This window comes from Portunus trituberculatus, chromosome 8, assembly GCF_017591435.1.
Source record: "Portunus trituberculatus isolate SZX2019 chromosome 8, ASM1759143v1, whole genome shotgun sequence".
In the NCBI taxonomy this organism is placed as follows: domain Eukaryota; kingdom Metazoa; phylum Arthropoda; class Malacostraca; order Decapoda; family Portunidae; genus Portunus; species Portunus trituberculatus.
In genome coordinates, this window is record NC_059262.1 from 2,962,501 (window position 1) to 2,982,500 (window position 20,000).

A 20,000-nucleotide genomic window follows, 5' to 3' on the forward strand; every position below is an offset into this window, starting at 1 on the left:
GAAAACATTCGATTCTCGCGCCAAGCTGGACATCCACACACGCATACACACTGGAGAGCGCCCTTTCTCCTGCTTGCACTGCCCTTACCAAGCCTGTCAGATGTCCACCCTTACCTCCCACATGCGAACCCACACCGGGGAGAAGCCCTACTCATGTCCCTACTGCTCCCACAGGGCTCGACAGAAGGGCTCCCTCAATAAACACATTAGGGTGGTCCATTCTGCTCTGGTTCAGCCCCCCGGTGTCTTCGGGGCTGGGGCGGGGGCTGGGGGCGTCTAGGTGTAGCTGTAGGTGTGTGGGGTGAGGTAAGCTTGTGTGTGTGTGTGTGTGTGTGTGTGTGTGTGTGTGTGTGTGTGTGTGTGTGTGTGTGGAGAGGAGGTGGGTGTGACTAAAGGTGGAAGGAAAAAAGGGAACTGTTTTTCTTGTTTTAGCGTTTTGTTTTTCTACTTTGCGATTCAAATAGAGGGAGAACGAATAGGAAAAAAAGAGGAGGAGGAGGAGAAAGGAAATTAAAAAAAGGAAGAGGACATTTTTTTATTGTATTTGTTGCATCTCTTTATTGTAGTTTCAGCAGTAACCTTCTACACACACACACACACACACACACACACACACACACACATATATATATATATATATATATATATATATATATATATATATATATATATATATATATATATATATATATATATATATATATATAATATGAAAGATATTGAATAGACGCTGAGAAACAGAGAGAGAGAGAGAGAGAGAGAGAGAGAGAGAGAGAGAGAGAGAGACCTTTCCTTACAAATAAACACACACAAACAAAAATAAATAAATGAAATAAAAAAGAATTCGTATGATAGAAAGAGTAAGGCGCAAAATCCAGAGAGAGAGAGAGAGAGAGAGAGAGAGAGAGAGAGAGAGAGAGAGAGAGAGAGAGAGAGAGAGAGAGAGAGGGAGACACCTATCCCCGTGTCCCTCGCCCCCTACCCCGCGTGACGCCCTTGTCTTGTTTTTACAGCTGGGGGCGTTGGTTAGCGGCGTGGGCGGGGCGTATAGCAGGCGTGGTCGCGGCGCCAAAGTTTGTGGGTACTGCGGGAAGGCGTTCGTTCGTTCAGACGTCCTCGTTCAACATGTACGTACCCACACTGGCGAGAAGCCGTACCCGTGTCCCCACTGCCCCTACCGCGCCTCCCAGCGAACCCACCTACGACTACACCTCCGGAGACACGACCACTCGGGTACTACCACCACCACCACCACCACCACACAAGAATCCTCACGCCAGGCCCTTCACCTCCTGCACCATTCTGACCTAGCGAGCCGTGACGCGTTACTACAGCAGCACCAGCAGCAGCAGCACCAGCAGCGCCGCCAGGAGGGGACCAGTGCGGGGGGTGTGGAGCAGGTGGCCGGGGTGGTGCCAATAACGTCTCAGAGTTTACAAGACACGATACACCATTATGATTTCAAGTGAGGTGTGTGTTGGGCTCATTCTGTAACACTTCCGCGCCTCACACCACCTTCACTGTCTTCAAAGGCCTCCAGTTGAAGTGACACGGGTTTTCAAGGGTGTTTCTGTAATTCTAGTGACACGTTAACAAGTTGTCTGCATTACCAGCTGGAAAAATACTCTACAAATGGGGCTAATCGTCTCTGTGGGCTTTGAAAATGGACGTGGTTAGAGAGAGAAGCGTTTCTGAATGTGGTGCTTGGTGTGGTGTGGTGTGGTGGTGTGGATGAAGTGACGGTGATATCTGACGTGAGGACAGGTGTGTGGGGCGAGGACAGGTGTGGTTAATGGAAGCGTTTGAAAAGGACAGGTGTGGAAAATATGGTTTAATTGATGAATGGAAGACGTTGTGTGTGTGTGTGTGTGTGTGTGTGTGTGTGTGTTCCAAAAATTCGTAGAAAAGACAGGTTTATTAGTACAGGTGTGAAAGAACGCACACACACACACACACACACACACACACACACACACACACACACACACACACACACACACACACACACACACACACACACACACACACACACACACGTGAAGAGATATAAAAGTAAAGAGACGAGAGACAAACAGAGAAAAAGAGAGAAAGAAATGAAAGAAACGAAGCGTGAAGAGAGAAACGAAATGAAGAAAAAAAAAAAAGAAGAGTAAAAACAAGAAGACAAACAAAGAGAAGATGAAAATAGAAGAATTGTGAAGACAGAGAGAGAAAGAGAGAAAACAGGAAGAGAATAACAGGAGACAGAAACGAGAGAAGTGAAGAGAAAGGAAGAGAATAGACACACAAAGATAAAAGAGAGAAAAAGAGAAAATACAAAGAAAAGAAAATTGTGAGAGAAGAAGGGGAGAGACAGGGGAGAGAATAAATAAAGAAAATGAGAGAGAGAGAGAGAGAGAGAGAGAGAGAGAGAGAGAGAGAGAGAGAGAGAGAGAGAGAGAGAGAGAGAGAGAGCATTGTTGTCAGTTTTAAAGAGGAAGAAGACACAAAGGAGAAGAGAAAAAGGGAGAGATAGAAATAATAAAGATATCTCACACATGTTATAGAAGAGAGAGAGAGAGAGAGAGAGAGAGAGAGAGAGCAAAATCGTGTTATGGTTTAAAGAAAATTGTCCTCCTTTCTCTCTCTCTCTCTCTCTCTCTCTCTCTCTCTCTCTCTCTCTCTCTCTCTCTCTCTCTCTCTCCTTCCTCACACTTTCGTTTTTATTCCCACGACCTCGATATTTTTCCCACGGTCTGTCGTTTATTCCCACACTCACCTGCCATGGCGGTCTGTAATTAAGGTGACTCCTACCTCTGTATATTGACCTGCGGTGACCTGCAATAAAGAAATGTGACCCACACTGCCTTGTTTTATGAGAGAGAGAGAGAGAGAGAGAGAGAGAGAGAGAGAGAGAGAGAGAGAGAGAGAGAGTGGGTGTGTGTATTGTTGTATAATAGTTGTAGTAATAATAATGGTGGTGGTGGTGGTGGTGGTGGTGGTGGTGGTGATTTTATTATTACCATTGTTGTTATTGTTATTACTGTTATTATTATTATTATTATTATTATTATTATTATTATTATTATTGTTATTATTATTACTATTTATTGTTCTCGAACGAAACGAAAGTAGAGAGAGACAGAGAGAGAGAGAGCAATAATAAGAACAACAATATTTTAACTAGAGGAAGAACTAGGTGAGGAGGAGGAGGAGGAGGAGGAGGAGGAGGAGGAGGAGGAGGTATGAAGTGGAAGAGAGAAATAAAGGAAGAGAAGAAAGATATTAAGGATAGTACTAGACATTATATGACAGTAGTAGTAGTAGTAGTAGTAGTAGTAGTAGTAGTAGTAGTAGTAGTAGTAGTAGTAGTAGTGGAGGTGGTGGAGGTGGAAGAGGTGGAGGTGGCTGACTTTCACCTTTTGTTCACAGTGGTGTGGATTGCTTCCCCTACCTCTCCACCACCCCACCACCACCACCACCACCACCACCAGGGCTCCACCACCACCACCACCACCACCCATATACCCCGCCAACGCCGCTACCACCACCAACAGCCACCACCACCACCACAACAACAACAACAAGGCTCATTTCAGACAAGAAAATATCAATGTGACTTCTGCGGTAAGAGATTTCAGTGGCAGAGTAACTTGCAGCTTCACCTCAGGACACACACTGGAGAGAAGCCCTTCCCTTGCCCACAGTGCAGCTACAGGGCCACGCAGCGCTCCGACCTCACCAAGCATTTAAGGGTACACACAGGAGAGAAGCCTTACCCATGCCCTCACTGCCCCTACAGAGCCGCCTACACCTCATCCCTGCGTGACCATACTCTCATTCATCATAGCTTGGAATCTGCTACCACTACGACTACTACTACTACTACTCCTGCTACTGGTGCTACGACTCCTGCTGGTGCGCCCTCGTCTTCTGCCTCCGCCGCCTCCTCCTCGTCGTCGTCGTTGTTGTTGTAGTGTGTGTTTGAGTGTGGTTCTGTGGTTGGTGTTTGAGTGTGTGTGTGTGTGTGTGTGTGTGTGTGTGTGTGTGTGTGTGTGTTTCTTATGGGTTTGTTTTGGTGTGTTTTCAGGGTGTTTGTTTTGATGTTATTTCGTGTTTTCTTCCTCTTCTTCCTCATCCTCTTCGTGAGATAAAGTATAACGAGGAGAAGGAGGAGGAAGAAAATAAAACACACACACACACACACACACACACACACACACACACACACACACACACACACACACACACACACACACACACACACACACACACACCGCCACCTTACAAAACACGAAAAACTGAGACACTTACCTTCGAAGCAGACCCAAGGAAAGCAAAGACCGCGACCCCCAGCCCTCAAAACCCCACACACCCCAGCCCCTCACCTCCCCTGACCTAACCTAACCTAACGGGGCAAAGCAAGGAAAGCAAAGACAATGCTCTCCCCTTATGCCCATACACATCTCCTCTGACCTTCCTTCACCTTCCTTGACCTAACCTAACTGACGCAACACGGGGCTGATGTACGGAAAGACCACGGGCCCTTATACCCCCTCTAAAGCATGCCCCGCCCCGTGCCCCGTGCCCCGTTGCCCCGTCCCGTCGCCCCGCCTGATCGTTACCTCTGTTCCAGGCGGTGCAGCGGGCCGTGGCAGCGCTGGGGGGCGGGCGTCTGGTGTGTCCCATGTGCCCGCGAACCTTCCCGTCAGTGGAGGAGCTGGGGCGGCACATCCCGATGCATACCTTTGACAAACTGTACCGCTGCCAGCAATGTTTCTACCGCACCGACTCCAGGTCTAATCTCCTGCGCCACCTCAGGACTCACACCGGGGAAAAGCGACATGGCTGCCCTGTGTGTCCCTACCGTGCCGGCCAGCGCTCTGATCTCCGCCGCCACCTAAGAGTTCACGCCCTCAAGCAATTCAATAACATCTTTCGCTGCCGCTTGTGTGACGAAACCTCCCCCTCCGCCACCGCCTTCGCCAGACACATCCTCGAATCTCACTCCAGGACGCCCCAGGGGGAAAACCACGACGAGGACCCTCAGGACATCCCGCAGGACCCTCTAGAAGACCCAAGGACCCTCCCGTCAGGTCCCACAGGGCAGGATAATGTGTCCTCTAACTCACCGAAGGATTCCGCGGCCACAGGGGACCTAGATGACCCCACGGAGGACCCCCTGGACGATTCCTAGACCCCCTCTCCCTCTCACCCACTCCCGTGTGTGTGTGTGTGTGTGTGTGTGTGTGTGTGTGTGTGTGTGTGTGTGTGTGTGCGTGTCCGGAATGTAAATCTGGTGCTTACAACTTTTCATGTAAACTTTGTGTGTGTGTGTGTGTGTGTGTGTGTGTGTGTGTGTGTGTGAAGACAAGAATATAAGTATGAGTTGTTTTTTATTTATTAATGCTATTATTATCATTATTATTATTGTTGTCGTTGTTATTGTTATTATTATTATCATCATTATTATTATTGTAGATTCTTCGTTAAATCTTCACATTATACAGTCTACGCAAATAATGACAACGATAACAACGACAACAATGATAACAACACGCCTCAAAGTTTGCCAGTGTTAAGGTTAAAGATAAAAGTGTGAGAAAAAATTAACTCGTGCCATGAAAGCAAATAGAAGTGTGCCATGAGAGAGAGAGAGAGAGAGAGAGAGAGAGAGAGATTAATTTTTCCAGTGTGGCGTTCGAATCCAGATAATGAATTAATGGATGAATGAAGCGTTTCGAAACATCATTATTATTATTATTATTATTATTATTGTTATTATTATTATTATTATTATTATTATTATTACTAAAAGAATGATTAGTAATATAATGATGTGCTATTTTGTTTTGTTTGCTTTCTGTTTTGTTTAATTTGTTTGCAGAGAGAGAGAGAGAGAGAGAGAGAGAGAGAGAGAGAGAGAGAGAGAGAGAGAGAGAGACCACATATGCACTTATTATAACATAGTATTAGAATAAACAAATAAACAATAACATAAACAACGCACTTAATTGTTTGCAAAGTGACCAGGTGTAAACAAGGTGTGGCGCGGACGGAGACAGGTGTGGCAGGCAAACAAGGTGAGGGAAAGTACTGGTAGCAAGTCTCAGGTGGACGAGGCAAACAGTCGCTGGTGAAGACTAATTGTTTGCTCTCATTAGGCAGGAAGAAAAACCTGGTGATGTTTGCGTGAGAGAGAGAGAGAGAGAGAGAGAGAGAGAGAGAGAGAGAGAGAGAGAGAGAGAGAGAGAGAGAGAGAGAGAGAGAGAGTTGCTACTTAATTAAAAGTAAACAAGGTAAATAGACAGAAAGAGAGAGAGAGAGAGAGAGAGAGAGAGAGAGAGAGAGAGCAAACAAACAACTGCAAACAAAATACATAAACAACATGCAAAAACCCCAATATGAACAATAAAAACAAACCAAAAAAATTCAAGGAAAACAAAGTGTAAACAAGTAAACAAGGTGTAAACAATGGATGTAAACAACTTTAGGGTGTAGACAAGCGTACACTCCACTCACTACACACTTGACGAGTAGCTCTTAAGTATCCTGTGTGTTAAATGAAGATGATCTGTATATTATAAAGTATATTTTGATGCAAACAACTTTTTATCCTTCCTTTGTTTGTGATTCTGAGAGGAAGAGAAGAAGAGAGAAGGAATAGAGAGAGGGAAGGAAGGGAAAGATACGATAAGAGGGGAAAGAGAAAGAGGGAAGGAGGGAAGGAGAGAGATAAGGACGGAAGGAAGAAAAAGATGGTGTGAGAGATAGTGAAGGGAGGGAGGGAAGGTAAACACACTCTCTCTTCATTGCTTTTTTTTAATTGTATCTTTTTTTTTTCAGTTTGTTTCTTTTCATTTATCAAGTTTTTCCTTCATCTTTGTTACATCTTCTTTTCCATTTCTCTTCATTTCAAGGTTATTTTGTCAGTGTTTCCAAAAGTTCTCTTATTTTTCTTCACTTTTCGTTCCTTCACTTCATTGTCTTCACGTCTCCTGCTCACCACTCTGCAAACACTGCTACTTGTGGCCGGCTGACGGAGGGGCAGGAGGAGGCACTGAAGGAGGCGCTGACGGAGACACAGAGGGGGCGAAACTGACAGTCGTGTCTTATGTTGCAGTACTTCGGTTGGGGGAGCGGAGGACAGGTGCAGGCATGGGAGGAGGAGGGCGCCCATCCCCGCTACCTGAAGGAGGCGCTGGTGGGGGGCGGAGATGAGATAGAGGAGGAATTAGACGTACCCGAGGGCCTGACGCACCTGAGGGAGGCGAGGGAGCTCAGTATGCCCAGCCTAGATCCTTGCTGTGTCCGCAGTGTGGCCGCGGCTACACCCACAAGTCAACACTGCGGCGCCACCTCCGGGCACACACTGACGACAAGCCCTTCGCGTGTGACATGTGCTCCTACCGGGCCATCCAGCGCTCCGACGTGACGCGCCACATGAGGACACACACCGGAGAGAGGCCCTACCGCTGCCCGCACTGCAACCACCGGGCATCGCAGTCTGGGGACCTCGACCGCCATATTGTGTCCGTGCATCCTGATTTGTGCCACGAATGTCTCATGTGCACCCACCGCGCCCCCTCCCGCGCCTCCATGGTCACCCACCTCAGGAAGAAACACGCCTAGATCTCATGTCCTACGGGGGGGTCCTATAGGGGTTTTGTTCAGAGGGTCCTACTGGTGTCCTGTGCTGGGGTGCTTCGTTGGTTCACAGGGTCTGTATTGGGTATCCTGTGGTATCCTACTGACATATCCTATTGGTATGTCCTATAGGTGTGTCCTGCAGATATCTTACTTGGTGTCCTATATAGGGTGTCCTTTGGTATCCTATTGGCGTGTCCTATTGGCATGTCCTGGATATCTTATTGGGTGTCCTATATAGGGTATCCTTTGGTGTCCTATGGGGTGTCCTTTATGGTATCCTATCGGGGTATTCTCGTAGGGTGTACTATATGAGTGACCTATGATATATCCTACTCGAATAACCTACTGGGGTGTCCTGCAGGATGCCCTTAATGGTATCCTATCGGTATATTTGGTATCCTGTGGAGGGAAAGAAAGATAGGACTGTCATGGGCGTCACAAGGAATCCTACACCCTGAACCACTACACCACTACAGTATCCTTTCCTATCCTACAAAACTCCTTCTGGTATCCTATGAAGGGGTGATTTTTCAGGGATATCCTACAGTAACCCTCAGGAAGACATGCTTAGGGGAGTCCTTCAGGGATCCTACGGGGGGAGTGTCCTGCAGATCCCCTTAATATCAAGAGGCGGGGTTTCGGGTGTTTTAGGGAGTGTCCTGCAAAGAATCCTGCAGGGGGTGTCCTTTGTGGTATCCTACGGGGTGTGTTCAGGGGCGTTGTGAGTTGAGGGCTTCCCAGAGTCCCTGGCGCCCTTCTCGCCTTCCTGTGTCTCGTAATCACGCCGTCAGCGCCTTCTTCTGCCATTTGTGCCTCCTCTGCCTCTTCCTGTTCCTTCTTCATCTTCCTCTTCCTCCTTCATCTTCCTCTTCCTGCTTCTACTTCTGCTCATCCTCCTCCTCTTCTACCATTTGTGCTTCCTCTTCCTCTTTCTCTTCCATTTCCTCCTTCTTCCTCTTCCTCTTCCTCCTCTTCCTCTTCTTTTTTTCTTTTTTCTCATATTCTTGTTTTTTTTTGTCAATTATGTATTAATATTCTCTCTCTCTCTCTCTCTCTCTCTCTCTCTCTCTCTCTCTCTCTCTCTCTCTCTCTCTCTCTCTCTCTCTCTCTCTCGTGTTAATGTTGTTGTTGGGTTGATAATTATTATTATTATTATTATTATTATTATTATTATTGATGAGTAAAGTTGTAAAGAAAGGAAATAAAAGAGAATATAATAAAGATGATGCAGAAACAGACAATTATTTCCTCCTCCTCCTCCTCCTCCTCCTCCTCCTCCTCTTCTCCCTTCTTTTTATATTTTTTTTCAGTTTTTTTAATATTTCTGTGTGTGTTCTCTCTCTCTCTCTCTCTCTCTCTCTCTCTCTCTCTCTCTCTCTCTCTCTCTCTCTCTCTCTCTCTCTCTCTCTCTCTCTCTCTCTCTCTCTCTCTCTCTCTCTCTCTCACTTCCGGTTTAAAGGAGATGTTGCTGTTATTATTTTTCTTTCTCTCTCTCCTTGTTGCTGGGAGAGGAGGGGGGGAGGGGGAGGAGGAAGAGAACCGAGCTAAGAGGAGGAAGAGTAGGAGGAGGAGGAGGAGGAGGAGGAGTAGGAGGTACTGTTAAAGATGCTGAAGGGTAATGAGAAAAAATAATGTACTATTGTTTTCTCCTCCTCCTCCTCCTCCTCCTCCTCCTTTAAAGGGCAGTCAGCAGCCTCTTCTCGTGACGTGGTAGGTGGGGGGGAGGGACAGGTGTGGGGCAGGTGGTGTCCAGACAGGCAGGTGTGTGTCGGCGCGCCGCCCCTCCTGGAGCCGCCCCGCAGCTGTCAGCGTTGGTGTGGCGGCGGTAAGGGGGCGGCGTTGCCTTGGTGGCTTGGTGGCTGTGTCCTTTGTAGTGTTCTCCTCCTTCTACTCCCTCTACCACTACTGCTAGTTGTGAGGGCGCCGCGCTGTGCCCGCTCCGGCCTGCCCTGAGCCGCCAGTGACCTCCGGACTTCTCTGTTGCAGCTGCAGCTTCTCCAGCAGACGGACCCGCTGCTGGCGCCGCCGCCCGTCGGGCCCGTGGTGCAGCAGGGCGAGGGCCGCGCCAGGCCGTGCCCCTTCTGTGGCAAGTCTTTCCGGCGCAGTGACCACCTGCGCAGCCACATCAGGACCCACACGGGGGAGAAGCCCTTCGCGTGCCCCGTCTGTCCGTACCGCGCCGCGCAGAAGATCACTATGGACAGACACGTGCGCCGCCACCACATACAGCAGCAGCAGCAGGAGCAGCTCCTGCAAGAACAGCAGCAGCAGCAACAACAACAACAGCAACAACAACAACAGCTGCAGGAACAACAACAATAGCACGCCCTGAGACGGCCCAGGCGTGGCCGTGCCGCAGGCCGCCGCACGCCCCGAGGCCAGCCCCACGCAGCTCCCCGTCCTCCCTCCGCTGCCGGGACGTGACTCAGGCCGCGCCGCGCCGCTGCCGGGCTGCCCCGCGGGGTGAGCCGTTCCCGCGGCGGCCACCCCACCGCGCCGTGGCCGCGGGGCGAGGCCGTGAGCTGTGTGTCAGTCTCGTGGCCAACTGACCGTGTGAGGGGCGTGGCCTGCGGCAGGCGCGGGGCGGGGCGCGTCTGTGGGTGGCGTGTCAGGCCACAGCTGTGATACAAACAAACAAACAAACAAACAAACAAACACTCTTCAGGGATGTCATTGCTTTGCTACACGAGAGGAACAATTATATTTGTACACCTCATCAGTGCCGCGGCGCCGCCCTCCCGCCAGCCACACACCACCGCGCCGCGCCCCTGGGCCCTGTGTGTGTAGCGTGCCCCCAACCTTCCCCACTCCCCTGCGTGGTGCGTGGTGCGTGGTGCGCGGTGCGCGGCGCGTGGCTGGGTGACGCCTTGTGATAGTGACAAGTCCCGTACTACATTCCAGTGGTGTTGACTGGCGCGGCCACGCTCACCCAGCGGGGCGCGACGCAGGCGGCAGAGTGTCTGTAAGTGCTGAACAGGGCGTGGCCTCGCTCACCCAGGGCGGGACGGGACGGGGCGGGGCCTGGGCGTGGTCAGGGTAGGGCGGGGCGGGATGGGGCGGTGTGGGGTGGGAGTTCTCCTATCTGATATGAAATTACATCGATTTTACTTTAAATTTGGCAAATAATAACACCTCACGTGACTCCTCCTCCTCCTCCTCCTCCTCCTCCTCCTCCTCCCCCGAGGGCTGCAGCAATTGCTCAAACTGTCGGGTTCTTGGACACGAGGGTCGATCATTTCAAGGTCACTCACTCACTCACTCACTCACTCACTCTTTCTCTCTCTCTCTCTCTCTCTCTCTCTCTCTCTCACACACACACACACACACACACACACACACACACACACACACACACACACACACACACACACACACTGAGCCTCCCCTACTCGTGCTGTGTAGGTGAAGAGAGGCAGAGGTGTCCACCCTTCGTCAGGAGGGAGGTGGAGGGTTATGGTGACTCCTGCAGCAGCAGAAGGAGGAGGAGGAGGAGGAGGTGAATGAAGCTTTATGGTGTTGTGGTGTTGTGGTGTGCGGTGTATTTCCTTCACATGGCTGACAGTCGGTCTGTTGCAGCGCGGCGACGGCGGCGGCAGTGGCAGCGGCAGCAGCGGTGGCGGCAGCGGCCTCCTCAGTGATGGGGGCGGCGGCCTGGCCCTCTCCACCTTCTCCCTGGCGCGAGTCCTGCAGAATGCCGCGGAGGCCGAGGACGTGAGCCTGCTGACCACGCCCCTGCAGCCACCTGGCATGGGCACGGATGGGCTGACGTGTCCTTTCTGCGGGCGGCGGAGCAAGCGGCGGGACCACCTGCGTCTGCACATCCGCACCCACACCGGCGAGAAGCCCTACCGCTGCCCCTACTGCGACAGACGCACCAACCAGAAGAACAACCTCAAGCTGCACATCAGGAACGTGCACCCCGGCCAGCCCTTCCACGTGTGAACCCCGCCACCCGCCACACCACCACGCCCCACGCCCCACACCCCGCCGTGCCTCACACCCACGGCATCACCTGTCTCGGGAACCTTGCTGCACCTCGGTAGTTTTGTGGCCAGGGCGTCTTCAGCGGGTTGTCTGTCTGTCTGTCTGTCTGTCTGTCTGTCTCACACCCACACAGCCGCTCACTCTGTCCACCGGGACCTGTCGTGACTCGTTGTGACCTGTAGGGGCTGCACTGGAGGTCACCTGTCTGAATATCTCACCCCACCACCCATCACCACCCCATCACCACCCCATCACTGTCAACACCGCACCCCATCACATCCACATCTCGCCACCCCTCACCCCTCCAGCCCACATTAATACGCGCACCCCATCACACCCCCTCACCCATGACATCACTCCCATCACCCCATGCGCCCCCCACTCATCACCCCCACTCTTTACATTAATAGATGATGTATATATTTGTGTGTGTGTGTGTGTGTGTGTGTGTGTGTGTGTGTGTGTGTGTGTGTGTGTAAATAATTGACCTGTTTCACGCAATTGTATGTTTAGTGCGCACATGTCCTTAGAGGGAATTATTATTATTATTATTATTATTATTATTATTATTATTATTATTATTATTATTATTATTTATGTATTTACTCAGTTTCTTCGTTTATTGTTTATTTCTTTTTTCATTAATTAATTTCATTTTTCAGTGTATTTTGTATTCAGTTCCAATTATTATTATTATTATTATTATTATTATTATTATTATTATTATTACTTTGCTTTTGTATGTATTCCGTTTTCTACGTTTTGTTCTAGTTCACCCTCGGATTAATTATCAGAAAACGGGAAGTGATTCAGAAAACTTTATTCCTGTTATGAAAAGAAGAGGAGGAGGAGGAGGAGGAAGAAGACGAAGAGGAAGAGAAGGAGGAAGAGGAAGAGGAAAAGAAGAATAAAATGCATATAAGAAGAGTATTTTCTTTATTGAAACACCCGAGAGAGAGAGAGAGAGAGAGAGAGAGAGAGAGAGAGAGAGAGAGAGAGAGAGAGACACCCTCGATAATAAAAAATATATATATACACAATTAAAATTCTCACTTGGCAACCCACTTAGCAAAAACAAACACAAACAAAAAATAAATAAATAAACAAAACAACAAGAGACAGTAAAATGAAATAGAAAAAAAAACAAATAAACAAACACAACACCCCCCCAAAAAATAACAAAACAAACAAAAAGAAAAAAAGAAAAACAATGTCGATATTTTGAACTGAAATGCGTCCCGTTGGAAAGACAGAAACAGCGACCGAGAGACTGGCCGGCCCACGTGTTTACCTCCCAGCCTTAGTTATTGTTGTTTTGGTCCAGTAAGGAGTCAAAGGTAAGAGAGGGCGGAGGAAAGGAGGGAGAGGTCGGAAGAAGTGATAATGAGCGGAAAAGAGGAGAAGAAAGAGAGGAAAAAAGGAAGAGAGAGAGAGAGAGTGGGAGGGGGAAGGGATGGTGAAGGAAAAAGAAAGAGAGAGAGAGAGAGAAATTTGCTTGCACTGAACCCGCTAGAGCGTAAATGACATCATGACTATAAGATTTTACACGACAAATGCTCTCTTCCTCCTCCTCCTCCTCCTCCTCCTCCTCCTCCTCCTCCTCCTCCTCCTCCTCCTCCTCCTCCTCCTCCTCTTACTTAGTCACTCCTTCCTCTTTTTTAGTGTTCTTTTTCATCTTTTATACCCTCCTCTTCCTACACCTTTCTGCTCCTCCTCCTCCTCCTCCTCCTCCTCCTCCTCCTCCTCCTCCTCCTCCTCCTCCTCCTCCTCCTCTTACTTAGTCACTCCTTCCTCTTTTTTTAGTGTTCTTTTTTTCATCTTTTTTATACCCTCCTCTTCCTACACCTTTCTGCTCCTCCTCCTCCTCCTCCTCCTCCTCCTCCTCCTCCTCCTCCTCCTCTTACTTAGTCACTCCTTCCTCTTTTTAGTGTTCTTTTTTCATCTTTTTATACCCTCCTCTTCCTACACCTTTCTGCTCCTCCTCCTCCTCCTCCTCCTCCTCCTCCTCCTCCTCCTCCTCCTCCTCCTCCTCTTACTTAGTCACTCCTTCCTCTTTTTTAGTGTTCTTTTTTCATCTTTTATACCCTCCTCTTCCTACACCTTTCTGCTCCTCCTCCTCCTCCTCCTCCTCCTCCTCCTCCTCCTCCTCCTCCTCCTCCTCCTCCTCCTCCTCTTACTTAGTCACTCCTTCCTCTTTTTTTAGTGTTCTTTTTTTCATCTTTTTTATACCCTCCTCTTCCTACACCTTTCTGCTCCTCCTCCTCCTCCTCCTCCTCCTCCTCCTCCTCCTCCTCCTCCTCCTCCTCTTACTTAGTCACTCCTTCCTCTTTTTTTAGTGTTCTTTTTTTCATCTTTTTTATACCCTCCTCTTCCTACACCTTTCTGCTCCTCCTCCTCCTCCTCCTCCTCCTCCTCCTCCTCCTCCTCCTCCTCCTCCTCCTCCTCGTCTTCCACTCGTGACCTGCTTCTCCTAAGAGTCAAAGAGAAGAGTAAAGGAAGAGGACAAAGAGTTTTAAGTCCCGAACAAACAACAATAACAACGACAACAACAATAAGGGTTACGAGACAGTTATTTAGTCAGTCAGTCAGTCAGTCAGTCACCCAGCCATTCAGCCAATCGGTTAGCCAGTCTTTTATTCAGTCAGTCAGTTAACCAATCAGTCAGTCAGTCAGTCAGTCAGCCAGTCAGCCAGCCATTAAAGTGAATATGTTTATGATAAAGAAAACGAAAGAAAAGAATAGGAAGAAATAGTGAACAAGAAATATGTACACACAATTTAGCGAATGGAAATAGAGAATAGATGAAAAAATAAAAGAAAGATGGAAAAAAAAGAAAGAAAAAATAAGCCTGGAATATTTGTAGCAGGGAATTAGAAAAGAAAGGAAGAAAAAGAAAGTGGGGGAAAAAAGTAGAGAGAAATATTACATACGTGAAATAATAAAAAAAAAAGTAATAGAAAAAGTATTTGAGCATTTTAGAGAGAGAGAGAGAGAGAGAGAGAGAGAGAGAGAGAGAGAGAGAGAGAGAGTAATCTTTTTTTATGTAACAATGATAATAATACATACCTCTTTCCTCCTCCTCCTCCTCCTCCTCCTCCTCCTCCTCCTCCTCCTCCTCCTCCTCCTCCTCCTCTTCGTAATCGCCCGGGGAGAGAAGAGAGAAAAGCAAATAAAGCCGTGAATGAGAGAAGGGAAGAAAATATTTACTATAATCAGAGTCACTTGTACTGTTGTGACTCTCTCTCTCTCTCTCTCTCTCTCTCTCTCTCTGGGGTCGATGAGTGTCAGAGAGAGAGAGAGAGAGAGAGAGAGAGAGAGAGAGAGAGAGAGAGAGAGAGAGAGAAGGGGGGAGGGGGAAAGACGGACGGACATACAGAGAGAGAGACAGAGAGACAGACAGACAGACAGACAGACAGATAGGCAGTCAGAGAGAGAGAGAGAGAGAAAGAGAGACAGACAGATAGACAGACAAGCAGAGAGAGAGAGAGAGAGAGAGAGAGAGACGTAATCTGCAATGGCTATGAAATAAAAAAAAATGAAAGAAAAAAATGAATATCCTTCCTGAACGATCTGAAAAAATATTATTCGGTCACTAAAAAAAATAAAAAAAAAATAGATAAAAAAAACTTAAAGGGAGCAAGAAAAGATAGAAAGCGGAAAAAAACAAAAAAGAAAACGAGAAGGTAAAGAAAACGGTGAACACAGAAGGAGAAACATCGTACCTCTCGTAAAAACAACCGTACCTTCCACAATGCACCGTTCAGAACCGTACCTTGCAGAGTGCACCGTTCAGAACCGTACTTTGCAGAGTGTACCGTTCAGAACCGTACCTTGCAGAGTGTACCGTTCAGAACCGTACCTTGCAGAGTGTACCGTTCAGAACCGTACCTTGCAGAGTGTACCGTTCAGAACCGTACCTTGCAGAGTGTACCGTTCACAACCGTACCTTGCAGAGTGTACCGTTCAGAACCGTACCTTGCAGAGTGTACCGTTCACAACCGTACTTTGCAGAGTGTACCGTTCAGAACCGTACCTTGCAGAGTGTACCGTTCAGAACCGTACCTTGCAGAGTGTACCGTTCAGAACCGTACCTTGCAGAGTGTACCGTTCAGAACCGTACCTTGCAGAGTGTACCGTTCAGAACCGTACCTTGCAGAGTGTACCGTTCACAACCGTACCTTGCAAACTGTACCGTTCATGTATAAAGTGTATCAATTTTTCTTTTTTTTCTTTTTTTTTAAGAGGGGAACTAAAAAGCGTATCATTGACACAAAGGTATCATTTTTTTTTGTTAAGGGAACTAAAAATGTATCGTCCTTGTCTCAAAAAGTATCATTCATGTGTCAAAATGTTTCGTTCATGTCTCTAAAAGTATCATTCGTGTGTCAAAATGTTTCGTTCTTGTCTCATAAAGTATCATTCGTGTCAAAATATTTCGTTTTTGTCACAAAAAGTATCATTCGTGTCAAAATGTTTCGTTCATGTCTCAAAAAGTATCATTCGTGTCAAAATGTTTCGTTCTTGCATCAAAAAGTATCATTCGTGTGTCAAAATGTTTCGTTCATGTCTCAAAAAGTATCATTCGTGTGTCAAAGTGTTTCGTTCTTGTCTCATAAAGTATCATTCGTGTCAAAATATTTCGTTTTTGTCACAATAAGTATCATTCGTGTCACAAAGTATCGTTCATGTATCAAAAAGTATCGCTTCTGTATCAAAGTACCATTCCTGTGACAAAAAAATATCGTTCCTGTATCAAAAGTATCATTCCTTTAAATAAAATCATCGTTCACGTATCAAAGTATCATTCCTATATAAAAAAAAGTATCGTTCATGTATCAAAAAGTATCGTTCTTCTATTAAAAAGTGTCGTTCTTGTAGCAATAGCATCATTCCTGTATCAAAAGTATCATTCATGTATCAAAAGTATCATTCCTGTATCAAAAGTATCATTCATGTATCAAAAGTATCATTCCTGTATCAAAAGTATCATTCATGTATCAAAAGTATCATTCATGTATCAAAAGTATCATTCATGTATCAAAATGTATCATTCCTGTATCAAAAGTATCATTCATGTATCAAAATGTATCATTCATGTATCAAAAGTATCATTCATGTATCAAAAGTATCATTCATGTATCAAAAGTATCATTCATGTATCAAAAGTATCATTCATGTATCAAAAGTATCATTCATGTATCAAAATGTATCATTCATGTATCAAAAGTATCATTCATGTATCAAAAGTATCATTCATGTATCAAAAAGTATCATTCATGCATCAAAAGTATCATTCCTGTATCAAAAAGTATCATTCATGTATCAAAATGGCATCGATCCTGTATAAAAAGTATCGTTCTTGTGTCAAAAGTCAAAAGTATCATTCATGTATCAAAATGGCATCGTTCCTGTATCAAAAGTATCATTCTACTGAAAAAAAGTAAGGTCAGGACAGGTTAGGTAAGGTTAGGTTAGGTTAGGTTAGGTCAGGTAAGGTTAGGTAAGGTTAGGTTAGGTAAGGTCAGGTCAGGTCAGGACAGGACAGGTTAGGTCAGGTTAGGTTAGGTTAGGTTAGGTTACGTTAGGTTAGGTAGGGTAAGGTTAGGTAAGGTTCTTGTCCCCAGTGATATAAAAACTATTGTTCAAGAAATAAAAACGAAAAAAAAGTAAAAAAAAAAAAAGAATATAAAAAAAAATAATTCGTTGGTTTCAAAGAATGTCGCTCATGTGAAGAAACTGAAGCTCTTTGTTTCTCTTATCTCTTGTATCTCCTCCCCCCCTCCTCCTCCTCCTCCTCCTCCTCCTCCTCCTCCTCCTCCTCCTCCTCCTCCTCCTCCTCCTCCTCCTCCTCCTCCTCCTCTTCCTCTTCCTCCTTCAAATCCTCCTCTACCTCCTGTTCTTCTTCTTTTTCTTCTTGTTCTTCTGATTATCTCCTTTCAAGTCTCCTCCTCCTCCTCCTCCTCCTCCTCCTCCTCCTCCTCCTTCTCCTTCTCCTCTTCTCCATATAAGGACAGAGCATCGAGTTACCTGGAACATGTGGGCGCCCAGGTGTGTGTGGGCGTGGGCGTGGGCAGAGAGAGAGAGAGAGAGAGAGAGAGAGAGAGAGAGAGGTACTTTCCAAACCTGCCTTCTACACCTGTTCACTTATAAGGCAACTAATTAGCGACTCACACACCTACACGCCCTTCCCTCAGGTGTGTGTGTGTGTGTGTGTGTGTGTGTGTGTGTGTGTGTGTGTGTGTGTGTGTGTGAGTGTGTATTGATTTTTCATTCGCTTTTTTGCATTGTCTTGTCAGAGAGAGAGAGAGAGAGAGAGAGCCTGACGTATCTCTCTCTTTATCTCTCACGCTCTGTAATGTGAAGTGAGTTTCATTGTAAGGTTAAGTGAATTATCTCTCTCTCTCTCTCTCTCTCTCTCTCTCTCTCTCTCTCTCTCTCTCTCTCTCTCTCTCCACAGACCCAAAAATGTTGCAAAAAATACTTAGAATTATCGAAAAAAGCAAAAAATATCGTAGTTCTGATGATTATCGTGCATAGAATAAAACCTTCGAAATGTAATAAATGATCAAGTGAATAGATTAACAACCAAATATACGGAAAAAAGACAATAATTAATTACTGAGAAATAAAAAGAATAACAAAATGGATAAAGATAAATAGACAAATAAAGAAATAGACAAAATAAATAAACAATATGTATTTGCACACTTTATTTCAAGAGACTACGAACCTAAAGTAAATAAATAAATAAATAAATAAATAAAAGGTCATTAGTTAAGGAATCATTCAGTAAATAGTAAATACAATGAAAAGGATAAGAAAGAAAATAAATAAACACGAATATATTAAAAAAAAAAAATTCATGAAAGAAGAAAATTATCAAAACTTTAATTCATCCAAGACACAACGAACCTAAAATAAAGTAAATAAATAATATCAATAAACAAACAGCTAGATTAACAAAAAGAAAACAAATAAACACTAATATAAATAGAAAAAGAAAAACTTATTACCTCTTGCACTTTAGACACGACGAGCCTAGAAATAAAAAAAAATAAACGAATAAATAATAACAATAAACAAACAGCTAAATAAATAAAAGAAAATAGATAAATAAACTAATATGAAAAAAAATAAATAAAAACCCACTAAACTGTTATTATTGTTATCGCCCTCACTTTAAACACGACGAGCCTAAAAAAAAAGAATAAAAGAATAAATAATAATAATGATAATAATAATAATAATAAACACAGCTAGATTAACAAAAAAATAAATAAATAAACAAAAAAAAAAAAACTATTAAAAACTACTTAAAAACTCAATTATCATCTCCCTCACTATAAACACAACGAGCCTAAAAATAAATAAATAATAATAAAAACAGCTAGAATAACAAAAACATGAAAAAAATAGACAAAAACACAAACACAAAAAAAACTAATAAAAAAACACATTAAAACGACTATTATTTATTATCTTCCCAACAGATGCTGACGACTACGACCACCACCACCACGACTTCCATGGGTTTGGCGCGCGATCGCTTTGTGTGCAACTTCTGCGGTAAAGGATTTGATCGCTCTTCCAACTACAACCGCCACCTCCGCGTTCACACTGGCGAGAAACCGTTCATTTGCTTCGCCTGCCCTTACAGAACCGCCGATAGCAGTAATTTAAACGCTCATATTAGAAAATGGCATATTCCGGGAGGTACTCTCATTGCTTCCTCTTCCTCCTCCTCTTCCTCCTCCTCTTCTTCGTCCTCTTTACCGAGTTCTAAGTCTTCTTCTTCTTCTTCCTCCTCCTCTTCTGTGCAGTCTTCAGTTTTTGCGTCTTCTGGGTCTGTTCTTCTTCATCCTTTATCTCCATCTTCCGTCTCTCTATCTCCTCCTCTTCCTCTTCCTCCTCTTTCTCTTCCTCTTCCTCCTCCTCCTCCCACTACTCCTTCCTCTTTTAAAATCTTGCATCCTGTTAAAGTCGATTCTTCTTCTTCTTCTTCTTCTTCGTCTTCTTTTCCTTCCTCCTTCTTGTCTTCGTCTTCTTCTTCCTCTTCAGCGCCTTCTGCAGGAAAAGGAAGAAGAGAGGAAGTGAGAGGAGGAGGAGGAGAAGGAAGAGAGGAAGTGAGAGGAGTGTCCAAGTGATTCTCTCTCTCTCTCTCTCTCTCTCTCTCTCTGTAATGATAATGATGATAATAGTGATGATTACTAATTATAATGAAATATGAACGAGTTTATGAAAAAAATAAATGGATTAATTGATAAATAGTATTATTGTAACCCCCCCCCTCTCTCTCTCTCTCTCAACCAAAGTAGTAGTAGTAGTAGTAGTAGTAATAGTAGTAGCAGTTAGTTTCTTCCAAAATTGTACGAAGTCAAAATATCGAG

The 20,000-nt window shown here is 45.5% G+C and overlaps 3 protein-coding genes across 5 annotated transcripts in view; all 3 read left to right on the plus strand.

The window, feature by feature from the left end:
• LOC123500485 (longitudinals lacking protein, isoforms A/B/D/L-like) overlaps positions 1–17,841 on the plus strand; it is an 80,123-nt gene extending 62,282 nt beyond the window's left edge. The window contains exons 5-6 of one of the 3 annotated variants that reach the window (XR_006673369.1): positions 1,014–1,886; positions 17,808–17,841. Coding sequence is in view for 2 of the 3 variants with exons in the window: in XM_045249202.1 (XP_045105137.1) it covers positions 4,616–5,176 (561 nt within the window). In the remaining variant the exon portion in view is untranslated. Of the gene's footprint in view, positions 296–1,013; positions 1,887–4,615; positions 6,585–17,807 lie in introns of those variants that run through there. The other 2 variants (XM_045249202.1, XM_045249251.1) reach the window with 2 other exon arrangements.
• Positions 7,201–7,751, plus strand: LOC123500592 (protein krueppel-like; the record flags this gene model as incomplete). The annotated part of the gene is made up of 1 exon (XM_045249278.1): positions 7,201–7,751. A coding segment is annotated over one exon (411 nt), but the record flags the coding sequence as incomplete, so codon positions are not given.
• LOC123500581 (protein glass-like) lies at positions 10,720–12,288 on the plus strand. The gene has a single exon (XM_045249273.1). It carries the CDS (start codon positions 11,140–11,142, stop codon positions 11,569–11,571), a length of 432 nt encoding a protein of 143 aa, XP_045105208.1. The 5' UTR covers positions 10,720–11,139; the 3' UTR covers positions 11,572–12,288.
• Positions 17,842–20,000: the final 2,159 nt, after the last annotated feature.